The sequence below is a fragment of the Monodelphis domestica genome, chromosome 5 (assembly GCF_027887165.1).
Source record: "Monodelphis domestica isolate mMonDom1 chromosome 5, mMonDom1.pri, whole genome shotgun sequence".
Lineage (NCBI taxonomy): Eukaryota > Metazoa > Chordata > Mammalia > Didelphimorphia > Didelphidae > Monodelphis > Monodelphis domestica.
Window position 1 is genome coordinate 25,935,671 of NC_077231.1, and position 25,660 is coordinate 25,961,330.

At 45.8% G+C, this 25,660-nt stretch overlaps 1 protein-coding gene across 3 annotated transcripts in view; it reads left to right on the forward strand.

The window, feature by feature from the left end:
* Positions 1-57: 57 nt before the first annotated feature.
* MYO1A (myosin IA) overlaps positions 58-25,660 on the forward strand; it is a 30,166-nt gene continuing 4,563 nt past the window's right edge. Inside the window, exons 1-22 of one of the 3 annotated variants that reach the window (XM_056797816.1) lie at positions 58-5,732; positions 8,947-11,075; positions 12,341-12,477; positions 12,670-12,785; positions 13,191-13,285; positions 13,542-13,646; positions 13,734-13,780; positions 13,996-14,059; positions 14,254-14,352; positions 14,712-14,815; positions 15,006-15,153; positions 16,853-16,971; positions 17,064-17,150; positions 17,381-17,446; positions 19,907-20,011; positions 21,593-21,655; positions 21,985-22,185; positions 22,444-22,670; positions 23,696-23,896; positions 24,159-24,252; positions 24,497-24,646; positions 24,824-24,892. In XM_056797816.1, the coding sequence (XP_056653794.1) occupies positions 12,364-12,477; positions 12,670-12,785; positions 13,191-13,285; positions 13,542-13,646; positions 13,734-13,780; positions 13,996-14,059; positions 14,254-14,352; positions 14,712-14,815; positions 15,006-15,153; positions 16,853-16,971; positions 17,064-17,150; positions 17,381-17,446; positions 19,907-20,011; positions 21,593-21,655; positions 21,985-22,185; positions 22,444-22,670; positions 23,696-23,896; positions 24,159-24,252; positions 24,497-24,646; positions 24,824-24,892 (2,274 nt within the window). In that variant the 5' untranslated portion in view covers positions 58-5,732; positions 8,947-11,075; positions 12,341-12,363. The other 2 variants (XM_056797818.1, XM_056797817.1) reach the window with 2 other exon arrangements.

Below are 25,660 nucleotides of genomic sequence, written 5' to 3' on the forward strand. Positions count from 1 at the left end.
CTTTCCAGTTGGCCAGTTTCTCATCCATTTCCCTTTCTACAACTCCCATCTTTCAGGTCTTGGCCCAGAATTTGGATGTGGCACCCCAGGTGGCCTGGATGGATTCTGAGAATGCCCAATTATTAGGCAGAATGGCCGGGATCATCAGGTCATTGGCAAAGGCCAGGAGAGTTGAACCCTGGCTGTCCCTCTGAGCCTCTCCAGCTTGGCCTCTAGCCCTTTCTTTTCTGGCAGGGTGTTTCTGCACTGGTCCCTGTTTGTCTACGGAATGGAGCCTCCAAATGGGTTTAAGCCAAGCAGGATCTGAGGAAAACTTTGGGAGAGGGCAGGCCAGGTCACCACAAGCTTGACGCACCATCAAGAGACCCAATTTCTACCCAGACCTACTGTCTGAAGCTGCAGTCTGAGAACTCTCATTTCCACTATATTGACTATTTTCTTAGCACTAGGATCCTTTTCACTGTATTCTCTTTCAAGTATTTGCATAGATTATGTCTCTCCATTCTTCCCGGCTTTTTAGACTCCATGGAAATAAATTGGCCATTTTTAAAGAGAGTGGGAGGACAAGAAAAAGGTATTCAGTTTCTATGCAAGTTTATGTAAATTGCTGAACAGTGGTGGGACTGGCATCCCTGCCCCCTCTGCTTCCTCAAGCAAAATCTCCGGCCTGGAGAAGTGGCTCAGCGTCTTCCCCATCCAGTCTTCTCCAAGGTTTCCCCAAGGTGACTCTTCCCTCCCCAAATGGCTTTGGCCAGGGACAGGGGAAACAGAGGCAGGATTTCTACATATGGCACAGGTATTGGTATTTCTGTTCCTTTTTGTCCCAGGAAAAAGGACAGAATATGGCAACCCAACTGGTGACATGGGTGGGGGATGGAGTGTAATGGGGGGAAATGGGGAGCTTGTGGGGAACTTATGTGTTTAGAAGTGGAGGAAGGGTTTGAAAAGCAGATGAACAGCTCAGGTTAGCCAATGGTCAGTTTCTCAGCTTACTGGCATCCATTTCCCTTTCTCTGACTCCCATCTTTCACATCTTGGCCCAGAATTTGGATGTGTTCCCCCCAAGTGGACTGGATAGATTCTTGGGATGCCCATAATTATGGTGGGGGTTAAGGAGGTCCCTCCTCCCCCTAATAGAGTTTTCTTTAGAAGCAAATGACCCCAGGAAGGTTAATGAGCTTATTGATCACACATGGACTAGATTAATCAAATCTCTTTCCTCCCAGCACTGAATGTGGGGTTAAAACAAGCCCCCAAACTGAACTCAGGCCTTTAGCAACATCCCAATCTGGAGAAGTCACTCTCTTTACCTGTACTATGACAAACAGACTTGCAAGGAAAACACTGAACAATGCATACAAATGAACTGTTGGCTGAGACAAGCTGGATGGGATGGGAATAGGGGGATGCTAGCTAACTGAGGTCCTGCACTGTGGTGTTCCACCCAAGCTGAGGAGTCCATTTCGAGGGAAGGGGTGATACAGGGACAAGTGATCAACAGACATTTAATTTTGCTTAGAACTAGCCCCACCCCCCCCCCCCCCTTTCTCAGTTATCATGTATTATTACTTTCTTGTTCAGGGCAGCTCACTGGTGAAGTGGATAGGGCCCCAGGCTTGGAATGGGGAATACTCGTCTTCATGAGTTCAAGCCTGGCCTTAGACACTTACTAGCTGTGTGACCCTGAGTAAGTCACTTAACCCTGTTAGCTCAGTTTCCTCATCTGTAAAATAAGCTGGAGAATGAAATAGCCAACCATTCCAGTGTCTTTGCCAAGAAAACCCCAAAATGGGGTCTCAAAGAGTCACACATGGTTGAAAACAATTGAAAAAAACTACTCTCTTAAAGTAAATTAATTTCCTTCTTAGTGTTAAGGGTAAAATTAGGGGTTATTGACTGAATATATTATACTAGTGGTTGCCAGGGATTAATTCAGTCCCAATAAATTACTCCAGTCAGTTTGGGATTTTTATGGTGGTTTTAATTACAATAGAGGGAAGAAATTAAGAAGAGAGAGAGAGGAAAAGAGAATTTAAACTGCTCCAGCTGGGGCTGAGCCAGGCAGGAATTCAGAGACCTTCTCAATCTGGCTCGGATATTAGCCACGAGGCTTCCTCCGAGATGAGGGGTCTCCTAGGAGGATAGCGTTTTAGGAGGTAAAGGAAAAAGGAATCAGCCTAAACACTCGCCAAGCATGCTAAGAGCTTCTCCCAGTCACCTTACCTGCATGCTGCCACAAGCCACATGAGCCAGAGAGAGAGAGCCACGTCTCTGAGAGAGAGGCCAAAGAGAGGAAGTGATGTGAAATATATAGACTTCTTTACATCACTTCCTGCATCTCACATGTACCAATGGTAGCTTAAGCTTGACTTAGGACAGCCCAGGGGGTCTGTTAGTTGTTTCTTATTTGTCACTTGCTAGCACATGTCTGTCATAGGCCATCCTCCTCAACACCTAACTCTTAAGTAGGGGTGTATACATTCCTGGTTGCTAGGATTTTTAAAAAATTAATTTATTTAGTCAATTTAGAACATTATTCCTTGGTTACAAGAATCACATTATTTCCCTCCTTCCCCTCCCCCCATCCTTCCCACAGCCAACACGCAGTTTCATTGGGTATTACATGTGTCCTTGATCAGAACCTATTTCCATGTTGTTGGTGTTTGCATTAGGATGTTCATTTAGCCCCAGTCATATTCCCTTGACCCACGTATTCAAGCAGTTGTTTTTCTTCTGTGTTTTTCTACTCCCACAGTTTTTCCTCTGAATGTGGATAATGTTTTTTCTCCTAGATTCCTCCAAGTTGGTCAGGATCACTTCATTGCCACTAATGGAGAGTCTATTACATTCGATTGTACCACAGTGTATTGGTCTCTGTGTACAATGTTCTCCTGGTTCTGCTCCTTTCGCTCTGCATCAATTCCTGGAGATCATTCCAGTTCTCATGGCAGACAGTCTTTTAGCGCCCTTTGGGCATAGTTCCAAATTGCCCTCCAGAATGGTTGGATCAATTCACAACTCCACCAGCAATGAATTAATGTCCTGACTTTGCCACATCCCCTCCAGCATTCATTACTTTCCTTTGATATCATGTAGCCAGCTAGATGTGAGGTGATACCTCAGAGTTGTTTTGATTTGCATCTCTCTGATTATAAGAGATTTAGAACTCTTTTTCATGTAGTTATTAATAGTTTTGATTTCTTTAACTGAAAATTGCCTAATCATGTCCCTTGCTCATTTATCAATTGGAGAATGGCTTGATTTTTTGTACAATTGGTTTAGTTCTTTATAAATTTGAGTAATTAGACCTTTGTCAGAGGTTTTTGTTATGAAGATTGTTTCCCAATTTGTTGCTTCCCTTCTAATTTTGGTTGCATAAAAACTTTAATTTGATGTAATCAAAATTATTGATTTTACATTTTGTGATTTCTTTCTAGCTCTTGCTTGATTTTAAAGTCTTTCCTTTCCCAGAGATCTGACATGTGTACTATTCTGTGTTTACCTAATTTGCTTATACATAATTTCCTTCTTTATATTCAGGTCATTCACCCATTCTGAGTTTATCTTGGTGTAGGGGGTGAGATGTTGATCCAAACCTAATCTCTCCCACACTGTCTTCTAATTTTCCTAGCAGTTTTTATCAAATAGTGGGTTTTGGTCCCCAAAACTGGGATCTTTGGGCTTATCATAGACTGTCTTGCTGAGGTCACTTACCTCAAGTCTGTTCCACTGATCCTCCATTCTGTCTCTTAGCCAGTACCATATTGTATTGATAATCACTGCTTTATAGTATAATTTGAGATCTGGGACTGCAAGGCCTTCTTCCTTTGCACCTTTTTTCATGATTTACCTGGATATCCTTGATCTTTTGTTCTTCCACATGAACTTTGTTATGTTTTTTTCTAATTCAGTAAAAAAGTTTTTTGGTAGTTCAATGGGTATGGCACTAAAGTAAATTAATTTGGGTAGGATGGTCATTTTTATTATGTTAGCTCATCCTTCCCATGAGCAGCCAATGTTTTTCCAATTGTTTAGATCTAGTTTTAATTGTGTGGAGAGTGTTTTGTAGTTGTGTTCATATAGTTCCTGTATTTGTCTTGGCAGATAGATTCCTAAGTATTTTATATTGTCTCAGGTGATTTTAAATGCAATTTCTCTTTCTAATTTTTGCTGCTGAGGTGTGTTAGAGATATATAGAAATGCTGATGACTTATGTGGATTTATTTTGTATTCTGCACTGGTTGCTAGGATTTTATTGTTGAATGACCATACTTTCCCCTGTAAGAATATAGTCAGTTTTGCTGGGTAGTTGATTCTTGGTTGTAGACCTAGTTCCCTTGCTTTCCGGAATATCATATTCCATGCCTTTCTTTTTTTTCAGTGTGGATGCAGCCAGATCCTCACTGTGGTTCCTTGGTACCTGAATGACTTCTTCTTGGCAGCTTGTAATATCTTTTCTTTGGTCTGATAGTTCTTGAATTTGTCTATAACATTCCTGGGTGTTGTCAGTTGGAGATTAAGTACAGGAGGTGATCTGTGGATTCTAGTAATCTCCACTTTTCCTTCTTGTTCTAGGATATCGGGGCAGTTTCCCTGAATAATTTCCTGTAGTATTATGTCGAGGCTTTTTCTTTTGTCATGGTCTTCTGGTAGGCCAATGATTCTTAAATTGTCTCTCCTTGAACGATTTTCTAAATCGTCTGTTTTGTGAATGAGATGCTTCATATTTTCCTCAATTTTTTCATTCTTTTGGTTTTGTTTTAGAGTGTCCTGCTGCCTTGTGAGGTCACTTGATTGAGGTCACTTGATTCTAGTTGTTGTATTCTGATTCTTAAAGACTGGATTTCATCCTTAGTTTTTTGGTCGTCCTTTTCCTTTTGGTTGGATTTTTTTTGGAGGTCATCTTTCATCTTCTTTACCTCATCTTTCATCTGCTTTGCCTCCTTTCATCTCCTTTGCCTCATTTTCCAGCTGGTTGATTTTGGCTTTCAAGACACTATTTTTTTGTTTTAGTTCAAGTGCCTCTGTTTCCATATGACTTATCTTCGTTTTTAAGTTCTTTTCCCTATTGTCTTCAGCCTCTCTTAATTGTGTTTTGAGTTGCATTTTGAGTTCTTCCAAAGCCTGTATCCAATTCGCTGGGATTTCTGGTTTTTCCTTTGCTGATCCCTCCCTCTGTTTCATTCGCTCTTTGCTCATTACCTGTGCAGAAGCTGTCTATCGTAATTTCTTTCTTCTTTTTCTGTTCTTTGCTCGAGTTTACTCCTTCTTTGCTCCTTGTATTTGTCTGTGCTCTTGCTCCGCTCATTTTTTTTTGGTTTTGGGGCTGTCAGTCTCCCCTCTTGGAGCTTTGTCAGATCACTTGGTACAGTCTCTAGGGGAGGAATGTTAGCTTCCCTGTCCTCTGGAGGCTTTTGATCAGATTAAGTTCAACTGGGTTGGGCTGTATGTGCTCTGAGGCTGAAGACTCCTGGAAGGCAGGGCCGCCCAGGCTCTCTCCAGTTCTCTCCAGCTGCTTCTCCGTTGTCCGCAAGGTTCCCCAGTGCCTTTGCCTGCCTCCCTGAGCTCTGAAGAGTCCTGATGGGATTAGGTTCAACTGGATTGGTCTGGATGTGCCCTGAGGCAACGGTGAGACTGGAGCCAGATGGAGGGACCACGCCCCAGTCTCTCCCTGGCTTCCTCCCTGCTGTCCATGCTGGACACTCCGAGCCCAGCACCCCACTGCTCACAAGGTAGACCCTCCAAACCAGCACCTTTGCCCGCTCAGAGGCTCCCACTGCCGCTGGGGGCTCAGCCCTCTGGGTTGGGGGGGAGGGGTCCTGGGACCTTCCCTCTGCCTTCCCCTTAGACCTGAGTATTCTCAGATTCCAGCTTTTGGGGGGTATACCTTTTGATTTGAGTCCAGAAGGAGGGTTCCCCGCCTCTGTCCTGTTGTTCGGTTTGAATTTCGGTGCCCTAGGAGCATTCAGTTTGTAATCGGTAAGGAAGGGTTTTCTGAGATCTGAACTTTTGTTGCTTGCTAAGCCACTATCTTAACTCCACCTCTCTGGTTGCTAGGATTTTAAAGACTAAGGAGGGTGGGGAAAAATCTAAAATTCACATTAGCAGAAGGTGACCAACTTTGCTGTGGCAAAGAAACATATACCCTAGGGCTTAACATTTGTGATTAGACGTTTCAGGAGGGGCCCCAGCAATGCTCAGTTCCACTCCTGAGTCCATTCTTCTTACCCTCAAGTGGGTACCTTTTTTACATCCCCTGTCCTTTTCAAGCCCCCTTTATGTAGAGTCTTCTTTCAATAGCAGTGCCCATCCAACCTGCTTCCAGCCCTCATAGTCATCATTAAGAGGAAAAATCTTTGGCTATCAGCTACAGCTACTGGCCATTTGCTACTCACCACTAGGCAGGAGCTGTGGGAATGGCAGCACCCCCTCCCAAGACCACTGGCCCCACTTCCCACCTAGCTCTTTTGGCCACCAACCACAGAAACAACTCTGGGAGAAATGGGGCCAGCTGTCCCACCCAACTGCCACCCACTGGATAAGTAATGCAGTCTAGCCAAAGTCTAAGGATGAGCCAGGCAAGTCAAGCCACCAGCAACTTGACCATCAAACTATGCTCTCATCCACACCTCAGTGGAGAAAGCCTAGGACCCTGGACCCAAGAGCCTTAGTAATAGCAAGGCTTCCAGGACTGTGTCTGTAGCCATCATCTTGGAGATGCAGCCTGGCAACTGCCCCTGCAGGCACTACAACCTACTCAACCTTTCTTGGATGATTTAGCTACTGGTAGGACCTCTAGGTCAAAGGGTGGGCACATTTTTGGAACTCAAAATGTCATTGTTTCCCAAAAAGGTTAGACTTAATTCATGATTCTGCCAGCAGCATCATAGCACAGTTCCTGTTTTGCCACAGCTGAGCCAGCATTGAATTTGGCTCTTCTTATTTTTGGCAGATGGATGGGCATGAGGTAGAATTCTTTATGGTTAAGTTCAGGTCTCTAAGCTGAATGCTTAAATTTGGGACCTTGGTTTAAATCAATTCCTTTCCTCTTAGGTGGAAAGAATTTCTAATGAAAGATTTTGAACATTTTTATATAGTTACTGATCATTTCTACTTTTTTTAGGAATTGCTTTGACAGGTTCAAATCTGGCCTCAGACATTTTCTAGTTGCGTGACCCTGGGCAAGTCACTTAATTCCCAATGCTTAACCCTTACTGCTCTTCTGCCTCAACCAATACACAGCATTGATTCCAAGATGGAATGTCAGGATTTTAGGGGGGGGAAGAAGAGAAGAGGAGGAGAAAGGAAGGAAGGAAGGAAGAAAGGAAGGAAGGAAGGAAGGAAGGAAGGAAGGAAGGAAGGAAGGAAGTGTCAATATGGAAATATAGAAATCCCCAGTTTACTTAGTTTGAGGGTAGAAACCCCAGGTTTTGACCTTGTCACAGGGGAGGTTTCCCCCTGAGGGAAGGTCGTTCTTCACCAGACAATAAACATCTACTTCAGGTGGGGGGCAGACCCCATCCAAAGTCAAGTAGCTCTTTTGTCTCCAGAAGCCTTTCTCCATATATCACACCCCCCTTTATTGTCTGGTGAAGAGGGACCTTCCCTCAGGGGGAAACCTCTCCTGTGACAAGGTCAAAACCTGGAGTTTCTACCCTCAAACTAAGTAAACTGGGGATTTCTATATTTCCATATTGAGGGAAGGAAGGAAGGAAAGAAGGAAGGAAGGAGGGAGGGAGGGAGGAAAAGAAGGAAGGAAGGGAGGAAGGAAGGAAGGAAGGAAGGAAGGAAGGAAGGAAGGAAGGAAGGAAGGAAAGAGGGAAGGAGGGAGGAAAGGAAGGAAGGAGGGAGGGAGGGAGGGAAGGAAGGAAGGAGGGAGGGAGGGAAAGAGAGGGAGGGAAGGAAGGAGGGAAGGAAGGGAAGAAGAAGAAGAAAAATGACTTCTTTATAATGTAGCCCTGAATTGGAGAATTGTTTGCTTTATGAATATGTCAGTTTCTTGTGCCTTTTGGATGCCAGACTTATCAGAAAAGTTTTATACAAAAGCTTGATGGGATTGGCTTGGGGGCAGTTGGGTCCCTCAGTGGAATGAGAGCCAGGTCTTGAGATGGGAGGTCCTGGGTTCAAATCTAGCATCAGACACTTCCTAGCTGTCTGACTCTGGGCAAGTCACTTAACCCCATTTGCCTAGCTCTTTCTGCTCTTCTGCCTTGGAACCATTACATAGTGATTCCAAGATGGAAGGTCAGGGTTTAAAAAAAAGAGATGAGTATGGCCCTCTAAAAAAAAATAGCTGATCATTTAAAATTGTAATTGATATTTTTCTGAAAAATATTTAATCATGTATAAATGTAGAGCATATCAGCTTACTCATGGTGATTCTGCTGTAGGATCCTATTGTACGTATGGTATATAAGCAGAACATTTCTTTCCTAAGAATTCATGTGATCTCTTTGTGAAAATCTTCTCAAATAATGCAGACTTCTCTGCCAGAATCACCCATCAGAACACTTGGGTGTACGGGGGAATTTCAAGTGAGTAGGATAACTTCCCTTTAGGATTCTCTGATGGTACTGGAGCTATAATTCACAGTTAGGAACTGAAAGAAATAACAGCTCCTAAAGGATATAATTTACTTTGTAACTATCCCAGAGGAACTAAGACAGGAGGAAAACTAGATAGGATAGATAGCAATATCTATAGATATTATGGAAGGGAATATAAAATAGACATAGAATATAAATATGAAAACTAAGATTTTTTTTTTCTTTTCATAGCAAGTTGGAAATTCAGTATAGTCATTTCCTGGAACAAGGTGTAGCTTACACAGACACGCTCCCTCTAACCCCCCACAAAGTTCACTTTCTAGTAGAAAATTCATAGGTTCATAGATTTAGAGTTAGAAGATACCTAGAAGTCATCTAGTCCAATCTTTTCATTTTGCAGATAAGGAAACTGAGGCCCAGGGAGATTGAGTGATTTACCCAGCATCCCACAGGGAGTTTCAAAGGTAGGATTTGAACTCAAGTTCTTTTAACTTTTTCTACTATGCCATCCTCACTTCAACTCCAGTACTTTCTGCCACTGTTCAGGCCCTTCTTTAAGGAGCCCTTCCTTTTCTGTCTCTACAGGCATTGTACCTTATGCTTTAACCTGCAGTGTGAGTGCTATTGAAAAATATCTTTTAGTCAAAGACTGTGGACCTTTGCTTATCATCAGCTCACATCCAGGGTTACACTTTTACTTTTGCAATTTTCTATCTTTTTTTGTTTTAATTTTATTTAATTAGTCAATTTAGAATATTTTCCCCTGTTAACAAGAATCATATTCTTTCCCTCCCCTCCTCCCACAGCTGGAGCGCAATTCCACTGGGTTTTACATGTGTCATTGATCAAGACCCATTTCCATATTATTGATGTTTGCACTAGAATGATCCTTTAGAGTCTACATCCCTAATCATATCCCCTCAACCCATGTATTCAAGCAGTTATTTTTCTTCTGTGTTTCTACTCCCACAGTTCTTCCTCTGGATGTGGATAGTATTTTTTCTCATAAGTCCATCAGAATTGTCCGGGATCATTGCATTGCTGCTAGTAGAGGAGTCCATTACCTTTGATTGTACCACAATGTGTCAGTCTCTGTGTACAATGTTCTCCTGGTTCTGCTCCTCTCACTCTGCATCACTTCCTGGAGGTCGTTCCAGTCTCCATGGAACTCCTCCAGTTCATTATTCCTTTGAGCACAATAGTATTCCATCCCCATCAGATACCACAATTTGTTCAGCCATTCCCCAATTGATGGGCATCCCATCATTTTCCAATTTTTGCAATTGTCCATCTTGAGTTTCTTTCTCTGAATGTTTGTGTTTGAGTGTGTGGATGAACACTCAGAGGAGCAGCTGGGTAGTATCTCTGTTGACATGCCTGACCTCTGCAGTTTGCTTCTTTAGAGGCCAATAAAACATGGACCTTATACCAAAGTCATTCAGGATGGGTGGAGGAAAGGCAACCAAGTGTCCTCCTGGGAGCTCACCTCCCTCCCTGGAATAGAGAGCCAAGCAGTCTGGTTGGAGCAGCACAGAAGGAGTCTGAGACCCTGGCCTCTGCCTCTGTGCCCCCAGGACACATCACCTTGGGTGCAGAGTAGCAGTTGGATGGGGCAAGCCATCCTCTTGGCCAACACCAAAGTAGATGCCTTGTTCCAAAAAACAAAGCCTAGACCATTCTCTTGGAGATATTCCATCCCAAGGTCCTTGGTGTTCCAAACCAGGCAGAAAGGTTTACCGATGGGGACATCAGGGAGGGTTGTGGTTCACTCTGGGAGGGACTGTAGGGATCAGAAGCTTGTTTCTCTGGGTTCCCTCTGTTCAGCCTCAGAGCTCACACTTACCAGAGTAAGTGAGCACATAATATTTTGTTCTCCAAGCTTGGACGGTAGACTGAGTGGTTTGGCGAAGTCATCTTCCCCATTGCCTAGATGGACTCTCCCCCAACCCAGGCAGGTAGGGAGGCAGTAGGGTTAAGGGACGCCATTTCTTTGGGATGGAGACACTTGCTTCCAGTTGCCATTTTCTTGCTACTATTCCCAAGCTGACAGCAGCAAATTTATCCCTCTCGGTTCAAAAGTTCACTTCCTGTCCACTCCCCACATCCCATCCATTCCAAGATAACCTAAGGCCAGAACCAGGACTTTTCTGATCACTTTCTCTTTTCTGCTGGGACTCTTGGGAGGCCTCTCTCACCAGAGCATACGGGACTCTGATGGGTTCATTGGACCACACCCTATGCAGGAGTTGCCCTGGACTTTGTGCCCGGCTGTCTTCTTGCTGGAGCAGCACAGGGCACCCTGGCTGGAGGCATATAGGGAAAGAAGTGGAGAGTGGCGGAGTTGAAGAGAGCAGCCTCCAGTCTTGGCCATCCCTTCGGTGGGCTTCCACCCAACTTGTCCCTCCACACTATGGACAGCTCCTCCTAGAGGTCCTCTTTGAGCCCTCTGGAGCAATCTTGGCTGGTATTCCTTCTCCTGCTGCCTCCCAAAGGATCATCACCACTGCCCTAGTCTTGTTCCAGCATCAGGTGAGTTCCTTTCCCCTCCTGTCCTCACTCCCCACTTCCCAACCTGCTGAGTCTAGCTGACTCTGCCCTGGAGCTTGTTGGAGTGCTGGACAGCGACTCTGAACAAAGAGCTCCTAAAACCTTTCCAGGACAGTCTCTCTCTTCCCCTCCTCTTTCCCACCCACCCCTCCAGTCCACAGCTACTCCTTCAGCTGCTTCCCTTCTCTGGTTCCCCTGGCAGAGGAAGACAGGTGAAGAAGGGTGGCTGTCTCGACCTCCCGCCAGGGATCCTCCTTCTTGTTCCGCTTCCCCCTGCAGAGATGAAGGAGAAGCCAAAAGAACAAAAATGATGTTGCTCTTCTGCTGGAGGAGTGGGGGTTGGGAGGGGGATAGAGGCTGTAGAAGAAACATTAACCACTATGCCGATGACTTATCTCCCCTGCCCTGGGACACCACCCCTGTCTCCCAGAGGACTCTTCACCCTGGGAGTTCCCTCATGTGCCAACTGCGTGGAGGGCGATCAGGCACAGCTCTGGAACTTTCATCTCCCAGTCAAATTCCCTAGAGAGCTCTTCCCCCACCTGCCATCTTTGTGTTCCCTCCCCCACCCCACACTGCACTCCCACTACGAAAAAGCCGGGTGTGTCCCTGTGGGGCAGAGTCCAAGCCGGAAGATTGTGGGGATGGATAGAAACTAAAAATAGGTGCAGAAGTTGGGGCCCATCCTTTATCAAGGAAAGGGGTTTTCTTGGGGCCTAGGGGATTAGTGTGTTCCTTTCTTGCCCCTTTGGGGGGAAAGATATCAATTGCTTCGTGGACAATTCTGTTTCTCAACTGGTCCGTTCACTGGATCCTTCTTTGAAAATAAATGCAAATGAAACAAGAAGGGGTGGGGATGGGGGAAGGGGACCATTCAAAGAGGTCAATGCCTGGACTTGGCTAAAGAGATCTTCCCCCCAATGGTCAGTGGGTTTGGATTTTGGCCATAGTCTCAATGGAGGACGCAAGGAGCTCTGCAGTCCTACCTACGCTGGGACTGGCCCAGGACACACCAATTCACCCTCCTCTGACCCCTTAGTCTCTACTACCATCCAGTTCTTTCTCCTAATGGCCCAATGGGAGGGGCACCTCTGAACTCCTTTTTTGGGACCTTCAGTTGGAAATTTGTTCATGGAGGAAGGGTCTCCCTTGGATTCTTTTATACTCTTTTCCATAAAACTCTAATCATGCCTTGGAGAAGTTCCCACCAACCCATCTTACTCTTCTCTACCATTCCCCCTACCCAGGTTCTACACCTCTCCCTAGAGAGATGTCTTTAATAGAAGGCTCAGTGGGGGTAGGAGACATGGTCCTTCTGGAACCCCTGAATGAAGAGTCTTTACTCAAGAACCTTGACAAGCGATTTCAACACAAAGAGATTTATGTAAGCACAAGAACTCACCTTCCTACTCCCACCATGGCAAAGTTACAGACGGTCAGGCTTTGGGATGAGCTCTAAGTTCTGTAGAAGAAAGTCAAGGATGGAGTTGGATTTTCAGGGACGGAGATGACCAGAACACTGTCCAGGGGACAATATCACTTAGGTTCACTCTGCTTTCCTTTCCCCATACTCCAGACCTACATTGGGAATGTGGTGGTCTCTGTGAATCCCTACCAACAGCTGCCCATCTATGGCCCAGAGTTCATTGATAAGTACAAGGACTACAACTTCTATGAGCTCAAGCCACACATGTAAGAAACTCTGTGTGTGTGTGTGTGTGTGTGCCAGAAAGAAAGAGAGAGAGAGAGAGAGAGAGAGAGAGAGAGAGAGAGAGAGAGAGAGAGAGAGAGAGAGAGAGGCACAGAGAAACCCCTTTTCTATGCCCCAAATAATTCCAGCTTCTTAACTTGTCCTCATCCATTGTCCTCCCTTGGTTAATTCATTTCTTCCATTTCTACCTTGGTTCTCCATGGCCCTTGACCCATGAGAACTCCCCTGGGTCCCATGATGTTGATGCCTTTAATTTCATCACCACCTCTTACCTCCACATGAGCCATGAGGAGAGTGATGGCTAAGCTGGAAGATGGGAAGTGGATGAAAGGTGTTCCCTTGGCTGCAGACCCCATCTTAACTATTGTCCTGCTCTCTGTTCCTAGCTATGCATTGGCAAATCAAGCATATCAATCACTGAAGGATCATGACAGAGATCAATGCATCCTCATCACGGGAGAGAGTGGTTCTGGGAAAACTGGTGAGAGGCTGACCAGAAGAATCCCTAAATGCCCTTTCCCAATATCTTATAGCTTTCATCTCTACCTTTATTCTCCTCTAAGCCATACTTACTTCACATTTCCAAGGGACAACTTTAGCAAGAGACATTTGAAATGGACATTGGGAAAGGCTCCCGTTTGGGTAATGAGATTCTGAAAGTAAATGGGGGAAATGTGGCTGGTGAGAGAAATGGTAGATGCTGAATTGAGATCATGGTGGTTTTTCCTTTGGAACAGAGGCCAGCAAGTTGGTGATGTCATATGTGGCAGCTGTATGTGATAAGGGAGAGCAGGTGAATTCAGTGAAAGAACAGTTATTGCAATCGAACCCTGTGCTGGAGGGTAAGATACCATCCACCCCTTCACTTCGGTCTATGCTCTGCTCACCATTACTGCAGCCTTATCTGTTCTCTTCCCACATCTCTGCAGCTTTTGGCAATGCCAAGACCATCCGAAATGACAATTCCTCCAGATTTGTGAGTGAAACTTTGGATGGCCTGAGGGGGAGGTTCTGGACTTTGGGGAGAACGGGTGGGATAAAACATCTGGACTGCTAAAACAAGGTCATAGATGTGGGGACCGTAATGTAATGACCTCTTCAAGTTATCACCCTGACCCATGAATCCTCTGCTGGACATGGGAAGGAGTACTTTTTCTCTTGGGTCTCGATATCTGTTTCCCTTACTCTTAGGGCAAATACATGGACATTGAATTTGACTTTAAAGGCTCCCCCCTTGGTGGTGTCATCACAAATTGTAAGTCCTTTGCCTCTTCCATTTATCCCATCATCTTAATGCACTCCCTTCCCCCTTCCCTGCCCCTGCAGTAGCAGAGAGAGGAGAAATTTCCCAAATTCCATGGAGACCCAGAGATGGGGGGAATCATGAAAAGGGCCAAGATATTTCCAATATAGGGAAGATTCTTCTCAGGACATCATTATCTACTCCAGATCTGTTGGAAAAATCCCGGGTAGTGAAGCATGTTAAAGGAGAAAGGAACTTCCATATCTTCTACCAGCTGCTGGAGGGGGCAGATGCCCAGTTGCTGAGTATGTACCTATCTCTGACTCCCCAACACAACCTTCTTCCTGACTCTCTCTGGGAACCTCTGGGGAACACACCTCATTGAACAACCTAGGTCTTCCCAGTCTCAGCACCTGGATTCTTCCCCCTCTTTTATTACCTAAGTAGCATCTATCCTAACCCAACATGACCATTTATGACCCCTTTCCCACTAGAACCTGGAAAAGTGTTGAAGATGATGACATATTCCAACCCTTCCCCATTTCTTACCCCACATTGACCAGGAGTGGGAGGTGCAGAGATTAGGCTAAGGGGTAAAAGGAATTAAGGCCGGGCATTGGGGGTAAGGAGCAAGCTAACTCTTTCCCCACTAACTTATTTCCAGAGGCACTGAGGCTGGAAAAAAATGTGAGCTGCTACTCCTATTTAAACTTCGAGGCTTCCAGGGTAGGTGGGATGGATGATGCAGCCAACTTCAGAGCTGTGCAGGTGAGAAAATGGGAAGAATGCAGGTATAACTGGGCAAATTTTACCTCTCTGCTCATCTCTTCCAGTCCAGTTCTTTCATCCTGAGAAGTGGGGAGGAGGGAGGATCCCATGTGCAAGGTGCCAAGAAGGGGGGCACGGGGACACAGGATGGGATAATTGAGTAGGGTCTGATATCCATTTTCTCTCTAAGAATGCCATGAACATCATTGGGTTCTCCACTGAGGAGATCCAGAAGATTCTTGAGGTGATAGCCATAGTGCTGAAACTAGGAAATGTGGAGCTGGGAGATGAATTCCAAGCCAATGGGGTGTCAGGGAGCAGTATTCGAAATGAAAATGGTAATGATTGTCCCAGCTGGGATCTGCTCTGCAACATTCACATTTTCCTCCTTTGGATGATTTTCTTTCTTCTGGCTATATTCTAACTTCAAGCCAGTTCTACCGTGCCTCACCCTGACCCACTGGAGCCCTGACAGCATCTGTGATTGGAAATATCAGTGTATTCCCATATGACTTCAGGGATAGTTTCCAAAAACATCTCTTTTTCTCCTAAGGAGATTTCCCCCTTCTTCCTCTGTCTCTTTCTCCCTCTCTGTCTCCCTCCCTCTATCTCTGTCCCTCTCTCCCTCCCTCTCTCTCTTCCCCCCCCCCCCCCCCCCCCGCCCCCTTCCCTCTCTCTCTCCTCTCTGTCCTTCCTACCAGTTCCTGGTTAGTCCCAGAACCTTCACTGAGAAAAAAATCCCCTTTGATTCTCCTGCCCACACTTAGATGATGATGCTCCCTTTTACAATGATGATTAGGACTTAGGTTGCACGGCATATCATTTTAGATTGCTGCTTGATCTCCTTTCTTTTTGGGAACATGTTATTCCATTCCCTTTTACATTTTCTCATGAATATGGAATAATCCTGAGTTGCTCAGTTTCTAAGATATTTCTCTTGGCTGCTTGCAGAATTTGTTGTTTGTCATTGAAACTGTTAAATATAAGCCTTATATATCTTGGAGTTTGAAATGTGCATTTGTTTTTCCCTGGAGAAAATTTATTTATTTTCTATTGGTGCTTTGTTTTCCATATTCAGAAGTTCTGGGCAGTTTTCTTGCATTTTTCTACACTATAATGTTTAAAGGGTTTGGTTTTGTTTTTGTTGTTGCTGTTTGTCATGTTCTTCTGGGAGATATCATCTTTAAGTTATCTTTGAAAATCCTGTCTTTGAAGTCAATCACTTAAGCTTTGATGGAGATCATGTGTTCTTGATATTGTTGTTTTTTGCTTTTTCTTCTGACATTTTCCACTATAACATTTTTGTGTTAAAAATCTGTTCATCTTTTACTTCTTTAGAGAAATTCTCTATTGTAGATTCCATTCCCCCCCAATCCACAAATTGAGTTTTTAAATTCTGCATTGAGAGCACTAAATACTTACCTGTATTCATTCTTAATTTCTTCTATTATGGATTTTCTTTCTATTTTTAATTATTCTGGAGTCACTTTTCTATGCTTTTTTGGAAGTCTATATTACATTAAGCTTCACTTTTCTGTATCTTAGAATATTTGTTAAGAGAACTTTGTCATCTCTTTGATAATTATGATAGCTTATTTATGCATCTATAATTGTTATGGTTTGCAAAACACTTTACATATACTATCTCATTTGATCCTCACAACTACCTTGTAGAGTACATATCATTATTATCCCCATTTTACAGATGAAGAAACTGGAACTGAGGGAAATTAAGTGACTTGTCCATAGTTACATAACTAACAAGTTTCTGAGGGAAAATTCAGACTCAAGCAGATTCTGTCCAGATTGTCTTTGCTCATCTTTTTAAATTGATTTTGTTGCTCTTTTTGTTTGTACTGATGGTCTTTTATTGAGTTTTTTCCATGAAATCTTTCGTTTCTAAAAATATTAAATTAAATATTAAAAATTAATTAATTAAATTGAATATTCCCTTGTCATTCACTTTCTGACTCCTTCTCTTCTGGAGAGTGGGAGATAGAGCTATCTCAGCCTCTTGACATGGAGTCTTATTTTTAGTTCTCAAGGAGATTTCAGACCTCATGGGACTGCAGGAAGAGGTACTAGAGAGAGCCCTGTGCTCCCGGACCATGGAAACAAAGCAAGAGAAAGTGATCACTACATTAAACAAAATTCAGGTGAGAGGGAGGGAGAGGTCTGACTTCTTGGAAGATGCTTTGAAGCCTCATCATCCTGACCTGAGACTCATCTGTCCTGGGAACTTTCACAGGCGGGCTATGCCCGAGATGCCCTGGCCAAGAACATCTACAGCCGCCTCTTCAGTTGGATAGTGAATAGAATCAATGAAAACATCAAGGTGACAGAAACCTCACTGCTCTCCATCTCATGACTTGCCCAACCCTCTAACCCCTCCTCTAGAATGCAGAGAAAAGGAAATAAGAGTCAAGATTCTTATTTATCTCTAGCTCAGCCTGCATTTCACCTTCATGATTTTATCTCCTCCTTCCACCTTCTCTCCCCTGAACCTCTTGGGCTTATAAATGTCTGGTTCTGGCTGTGCAAGTCTATCTCCCATTCCCCTTTCAGGTGAGTGATTCAACCAAGAAGAAGGTCATGGGTGTCCTGGATATTTATGGCTTTGAGATACTGGAGGTAAGTTGTGGGTTTGTTTTTTTTTCCCATTTCTAAACCTCCATTAATGTTTGTTGACTGACTGAAGAAAGACTGACTGACTTGTGCATTGACTTCCTGGGATGAGTCAATAGTCAATAAACATTTCTTAAGTGTTTACTATGTGCCGGACACTTTGCTAAGTACTAGGGATACAAAGAAGAAAAAGATAGGCGGTCCCTGCCCTCTAGAAACTTAAACCTTGTGGAAATGAAACTAAGTGAAACAGCTGATCGAAACAGCTGGTGAGAAATGAAAAATTGGCTGGAAATTCTAGTTCTAATGGAAATTCTACTCTTCATATAATGGAAGGCTTTGGGAGGAGATTTTACTCTGTCTCCCATGAGAGAACTGAGGAGGAACTGAGTACTAGAGCTGAAGTAATCTCCATGATGATGTGATTTCTGGAGATGAGCTTATCCTACTGGAAGCATGATGGGTAGGAAGCAAATTGGAGCTCAAGTGGCAAAGGGACACAGCTCTCTCCTGGTCCTTCTTCACTAGATGCTGCCACAGGGATCTAGGATGCACCAAAGGATGCAAAATCCCTGCCCTCCCCTTTCTCTCTCTCAGTGATCTCATCCATTCCCATGTGGCCATCCATGCCAATGATTCCTAGATCTCCAGATCCAAACCTCCTCTCTCTGTCGAACTTCAATCCTACCTTACCAATTGCTTGCTAGACCTTGCCCCATATCCAACACGTCCAAGACACAGTCACTCTTGACCCTTCCCTCTTCCTTACTTCCCCACCACTACCCATGTCTGTCTAACCAGTTGCCAGACTTTGTCTATTCTCCCTCTACAAAATCTCTGCCCTTGGTCTCAGCCACCACCCTCGTTCAAACCTTCATTACATCTCAACTAAACTATGCCAATAGCCTCCTAATTGATGTTCCTCCTGGTTTTTCCTCTCTTCAATCCATTTTCCACATAGATGCCAAAATAATCTTCCTAAAGCTCAGGTTTGACCATGTCATTCTCTTGCTCAGGAATCCCAAGTGCTCCCTCTTGCCTGTAAGATAAACAGCAAACTTCTCTGCGTAGAATTTTATAATTTTCTCAATCTGCTTTCCCCCCTCACATTACTCCCTTTTGCATACTCTGTATTTCAGACAGACTCCTTCATTAGCTTCTTTTAAAAAGAAATTTGTTTGTTTAACGTCAGAATTTTGTTTGTAGTCATTTCAGTTGAGGCTCCATTTGGGATTTGTGTCTTCAGTTGTGATCCTGTTTGAGGTTTATTTGGCAAAAATATTGAAGTGGTTTGCCATTTCCTTCTTCAGTTCATTTTACAGATGAGGAAGCTGAGACAGACAGGGTGAAGTGACTTGCCTAAGGTCACATTAACTAATAAATACCTGAGGCCAGATTTGAACTCAGGAAGAGGAGCCTTCCTGATTCCAGTTCTGGCACTCTTTCCACCTCCGTTAGTTTCTTTATATTGTTGTCTCCCCTATTAGACTGGGAGCTTCTTGAGAACAGGGGCTGTCTTATATTTTTCCTTGTGTCTCCAACATTTAGCATGGTGGCCAGCATATAGTAGGGGCTTAATAGAGGTTTATTGATTCTGATTGTTCCCCAAACTTGGCATTCCATTATTAGCCTCTGATTCTTTAAAGAGACTATCCCCCCATCCCTGAAATGTCCTTCATCCTTCTTGGGTTCACTCAAGGTTCAGCTCAAATTCTGCTTGACTTTTGGGAACCCTTTCCTATCTCCCTGGATGTCCTCAAATCACTGTGCATGCACTCATTCATTTTCCTGGATTCGCATCCTTCCTTGGTGGCTTGCCAGCTAGATTTTGACGTTGGACAAATTCTTCTCTGGACCTCTGTTTTCTCAAATGTAAAAATGAAGGGGTTGGGGGGTAGCTGGGTGGTTCAGTGGATTGAGAGCCAGGCCTAGAGATGGGAGGTTCTGGGTTCAAATCTGGAAGACACTTCCTGTGTGATCCCGGACAAGTCACTTAACCCCCATTGCCTAGCCCTTACCGCTCTTCTGCCTTGGAACCAATACACAGAGGGGAAAGTAGAGTTTTTTAAAGTGTCAGGATTAGGAGCAAGTAGATGGCATCCTGGATAGAGCACCATGGCTGAAGTTGAGAGGACATGAGTTTAGATTTGGCCTCAGACACGTCTTAGCTGTGTGACTCTGAGCAAGTCACGTAACCCCATTTGCTTAGCCTCTACCCTTCTGTCTTAGAATTATTTTTAAAATGCAGAGTTTGGACTATCTACAGTGTAGCATCTCACAAAGTCTAACGGAAGCTCCTTGAGGGCAGGCGCCATTATTCTTTAGTCTTTGGGCAAAAGACACCTTGCACATGGTAGGCCCTTAACAGGTGCTTGTTGGCTTGGATACGACTGATTGGAAGGGAGATGCTAGTCTCTGGGGACACGGGGTCCCTTCCTCTTTAACCCATGAAATCTCTCCATCCAGAATAACAGCTTTGAGCAGTTCGTGATTAACTATTGTAATGAGAAGTTACAGCAGGTGTTCATAGAAATGACACTGAAAGAGGAGCAGGAAGAATACTTGAAAGAGGTAACTATCCTCCCCTACACACTCCTAAATCCCCCTGCCTCCCCACCATGTCCTAGACACCCATCTCTGGTGGAGACCCCCCTCAGCTTCAAACGGGACCCTCGGAGCTCCGAGTCCCCATGCTGACCACTCCGTCAGCCAGATGGACATTCGTGAAGCACCTACTAATGGGAGACATTAGGCTTAGCCTGGGAATACGAGGAAAGGCTAAAAGACAGTGCCTGCCCTTGCAGAGCTCCATTGCTCACCTCGACACTGCCCAGGCACACTCCCAGCATGAGTAGGAGGTGATTGGACAAGAGTTAGATGAATGCTTAGCTTGACCTCCAGGAGCGTGGGGTGGGGAGCAAGGGAGGCCCTGAGAAAAGTGTAGGGCCAACGTTGGGCTTTGGTCTCCAGTAGTCTCTCGTCATTCCTCTTCCTCTCAGTCCTACCTTCTAGAGGCTCCCAACAGGGCAGCTCAGTGGATAGAGAGCCTGTCCTGGAATTGGGATGACCTGGGTTCAAATCTGGCCTCTGTAGAACCAATATGAAATATTGACTCTAAGATGGAAGGCAAAGCTTAAAAAAATAAATACATAAAAATAGAAACACTCACTGTCCACCCTGAGAGCTGCTTGCCTTCCTGCCACCTGCTGTCTGTCCAGGTTACACTGCTGGATCTAGGGCCATCTTGCCCTCCAGGGCTTTACGGTCTAAGTAGTTAACCACCAACTCAGTTGTGAACTCCATTGGATTTCTCATTAACGATATTTCAGACAGTAATGAACTGTTGTGGGGTTTTTATTGGTTGGTTGAGGCAGATGGGAAGAGGACAGAAATCCCTTCTCTTAACTATACCCCCTCTCAGTTTATTCCACAGCCCAGTGGATTTAACTTGGGTTAGATTTGTGTGTGTGATTTGTAGTCCGCCACAAGACTGAACTTAATACATAGAACTTCCAACAACTGGAGGGAAAATTGGCCGACCCCTCCTTCAGAGACTCTCCACCCAGAAATTACGCTCCTTCCCCACCCCGCAACCCCCTCCTCTTCCTCTCCATCCCCCTCCATCTCAGAGCTCTCACAATCCCAGGCCAGCTTCCTTCCCAAGACATGTTCTCCCTCTCCATAAGCCTACGAGTCCTTCCAGCTCCCTTTCTCTCTCCCCAAGCTCCCGAGTCACCATCCCTCCATTCAAATATTCTCAGCCAGTCACCAACTGGGGTGGGAGCAACTGAAGATTTTCCTCTGCTTTGAGAGATCCTAATCTTTATTTCAGACAGCTAGGTGGCACAGCAGATAGAGTACCAGGTGTGAAGTCAGGAAGATGAGTCTTCCTGAGTTCAAATCAGGCCTCAGACACTTGCTAATGGTGTGACCCTGGACAAGTCACTTAACCTTGTTTGCCTCAGTTCCTTATCTGTAAGATGAGATCGAGAAGGAAATGGCAAGCCAGTCCAGTATCTCTGCCAAGAAAACTCCACATGGAGTCAAAAAGAATTAGACACAATGGAGCAAATCTTTATGTTGTGGGGTTTAAGTATCAGTTGGCTTTCATTGGGCCATTCCTCTGACTCACCTTGAACCTTTCTGCCCTAGGGTATACCTTGGGTGAAGATTGAATATTTTGATAATAGCATCATCTGCAACCTCATCGAGCATGTGAGAAACTCTTCCCACCCCGCCATGTTGGAATCCTCAGTGAATATAGATCCATCCCAAGCCACCTATTCTCACCCTCAACCAGGGAAGGGAGGAAAGGAGGAGAAGGAGGGGGCAGGGGACTTTGGAAGCCCCAAGTCCACGGGTTGGGGTGTCCATGTTTTGTAGGGTACAGTTATTTTTGTTTTTAGGGGGCAGATGAGCCTTTTCCCATTCCTGGGAAAGGAAAAAAGAGAATAAACAGTTATTAACCATATATGATGTGCCAGGCACTGTGCTAAGGACTTGACAAATATTCTCCCGTTTGATCCTTACAACCACCCTACCAGAATCAGCAAGGTATTCTGGCCATGCTGGATGAGGAGTGCCTTCGGCCCGGTGTGGTCAGCGATTCCACCTTCCTGGCAAAGCTGAATCAGGTGTTCTCCAAACACAACTACTACGAGAGCCGGGTCACCCAGAATGCCCAGCGCCAACATGACCCCAGCCTGGGCCTCAGCTGCTTCCGTATCCGACACTATGCGGGCAAGGTACCAGGGTGGAAGGTGGAGGGCCAAGGCCAGAAGGGAATTCCGCCGTGGTGGGGCCCTGAGTGGGGTGGAGAAGCCAACGAGTAGGAATCAGCTGAGAGACGGGGCCTGGGGAGAAGGAGAGAGCAGATGAGTATCTGAAGAATAGGAGAGAAGGTCCACGAGAGCGTGGGAGAATTGAGGTCAAGGGGCTGGAGACCGGCAACGCCTGATGAGCAGGCTGAGACGTTGGGGTCTAACTAGCTCTTCTCCCACCAGGTGATGTACAATGTGGAGGGCTTCTTGGACAAGAACAATGACCTGCTATTCCGAGACCTGTCACAGGCTCTGTGGGCTTCCAAGCATTCCCTGCTTCGGACCCTGTTCCCTGAGGGGGACCCCAAGCAAGCCTCGCTTAAGCGACCCCCCACAGCTGGAAGCCAGTTCAAGAATTCTATAGCCACCCTCATGAAGAACTTGTATTCCAAGAACCCCAACTACATTAGGTGACATGCGTTGTTTACAACATACCTACTGTAGACAGGTTACGGTCACGGGGATTATAGGCTCAGAGATTTAGAGCTGAGATCCCGGGGAGCCACTTGGACCTTCCTGAGTCTCGATGTCTTCAGCCTCCTTCAGGAAATAGTCATAAAGTTAACATTTTTTAACCCCTCCCTTACCTTCTGTCTTAGTATCAATTCTAAGGAGGCTTCCATGCCGAGGAGGGTTTCCCAATGGGAGTGAAGTGGGGGAGGCCAAATACTCCATCCCCCCAAGTCTCTCAGTGTTGGGTGTAGCAGAGGGGCCCGGGGACATCTAGGAAGGTCCTGGTCTTGTTGGCTGGGAGACAGTCAGAGGGGGACATCTAGGAAGGTCCTGGTCTTGTTGGCTGGGAGACAGTCAGAGGGGGACATCTAGGAAGGTCCTGGTCTTGTTGGCTGGGAGACAGTCAGAGGGGGACATCCAGGAAGGTCCTGGTCTTGTTGGCTGGGAGACAGTCAGAGGGGGACATCTAGGAAGGTCCTGGTCTTGTTGGCTGGGAGACAGTCAGAGGGGGACATCTAGGAAGGTCCTGGTCTTGTTGGCTGGGAGACAGTCAGAGGGGGACATCTAGGAAGGTCCTGGTCTTGTTGGCTGGGAGACAGTCAGAGGGGGACATCTAGGAAGGTCCTGGTCTTGTTGGCTGGGAGACAGTCAGAGGGGGACATCTAGGAAGGTCCTGGTCTTGTTGGCTGGGAGACAGTCAGAGGGGGACATCTAGGAAGGTCCTGGTCTTGTTGGCTGGGAGACAGTCAGAGGGGGACATCTAGGAAGGTCCTGGTCTTGTTGGCTGGGAGACAGTCAGAAGGGGACATCTAGGAAGGTCCTGGTCTTGTTGGCTGGGAGACAGTCAGAGGGGGACATCTAGGAAGGTCCTGGTCTTGTTGGCTGGGAGACAGTCAGAGGGGGACATCTAGGAAGGTCCTGGTCTTGTTGGCTGGGAGACAGTCAGAGGGGGACCCTGCCATGAACCCTCCCCTTTCCGCAGGTGCATCAAGCCAAACGAACATCAGCAAAGGGGTCTGTTCTCGTCTGAACTAGTTAATACCCAGGCCCGGTACCTGGGGCTGCTGGAGAACGTGCGGGTGCGAAGGGCTGGCTATGCCTACCGACAGGTTTACAGTGTCTTCTTGGAGAGATACCGGATGCTGGGTCGGAGCACTTGGCCCCATTGGCGTGGCCCAGCCAGGTAATGGGGGGAAGGACCAAGGAGAGGATCCAAGGGATCTGGGGAGATCTGGGTTTTAGAGGCTCAGAACCAAAAGGAGGAACAAGGACCCCATCAAGCTTCTAGATATGGTGGTGGTGGTGGTGGTGGTGGTGGTTGGTTTGGATGAATTCCTTTGAGTATGTGGCGCCCTCTCTATGTCTGAGCTCTCACCTGGGGTGGTGGGATGCCTCTTGAAGAGACACACGTCCCTTGTGTGCCTAACCATCTAGTTCTCATATAGGGAGGGAGTGGAAAAGCTTCTGGGAGAACTAAGCTTGAGCTCCGGAGAGCTGGCCTTTGGTCGGACCAAGATCTTCATCCGGAGCCCCAAGATGGTGAGTGGGGATCGGGAAAGGGAAATAAAGCGATGAAGGAGGTCAGATCTTGGCCTCATTTGGGGGAGTTTCCAAAAGGGACAAGCCATCAAGTGAAACCAAAAGGGCTTTCACCTTTGTGGATGTACGATGGAAAGAAGCCGTGAAGATGCCTCGGTGGTGAAAAGGACAAGCTGGAGTAGGGGCCAAGGCTGGTTCTTTGTCCCATCGCTCTTCCCCTCCTTTCTTCTTCCTTCCCCCATAGCTCTTCTATCTAGAGGAGAAAAGGAGGCTCCGAATACATCAGCTCGTGACACTCGTCCAGAAGATATACCGAGGCTGGCGATGCCGCACCAATTACCAGCTCATGCGCAAAAGTCAGATCCTCATTTCTTCCTGGTTTCGTGGCAACATGGTAGGCGTCACGCCAGGGCTCCCCCATCCCCTTCTCCTAACACAAGGAGTCCATTCCACTGGGACACACGGGAGGGAAGAGTCCAGCCCTGGTCATGGTTGGAGAGCGTTGGGAGGAGGAAGGAGACTCTTCTGACAGCCTTCCTTCTCCTTTCTCATCTGCCAATATTTTCTGCAGCAAAAGAAGCGCTATGGGAAGATAAAAGCATCAACATTACTGATCCAGGCCTTTGTGAGAGGGTGGAAGGTAATCCCCAAGGGATCCTGGGGATGCAGGCCCTACTCTGTCCCCCATTCCTGTCAGGGCCAAAGAGATGGGGGTGGCACAAAGAAGCAGACACTCTTCACCAAGCCCACGTGATGGCAGATAAGGAAGGCTGGGATGATGAGCACAGGCATATGTGTGCATGGTCTGCCTTCTCATTCTCTAGCCTCTGACCCCAAGTCACTGAAAGGCCCCGAGAGGCCATCTAATCTCTCTTTCTGGTGATACAGTCATCTATCATTTCAGCCCGCCCTCTCTTACTCAGCCCTCGAAGGGGCTGAAGGAACAGAGAATCAATCAATAGGTATTTATTAATTATCTACTGTGTGCCAGGCTCTATGCTAGGTGTCTGGGATGAAACAGTGCCTCCTCGAAACAAACTTACAGCCTAATGGGAGAAACAACAGGCTGACTTGAAAATGCATTTGTTGTGATTGTTACTCCATTATGTCCCAAGGACCATAGTTATCCATGGGCTTTCTTGGGAAGTGGTTTGCCATTTTCTTCTCGAGTGGATCCATAAACATGGATATAGCACTATAAGATTAACACACACACACACAAGGCAGTTAAATATACAAGGTAGTTATTTGGGGGGTATGAAACTAAGAGCTGGGATCGGGAAAGATTTCTTGCAAAAGATGGTATCTGAGTTGCATCTTAGAAGAGAGCGATTGTAGGTCAGATAAGAAGGGAATGCAATGACTTCAGATATATAATGGATATTGTAGTTCTTGCCTTCTCATTGGG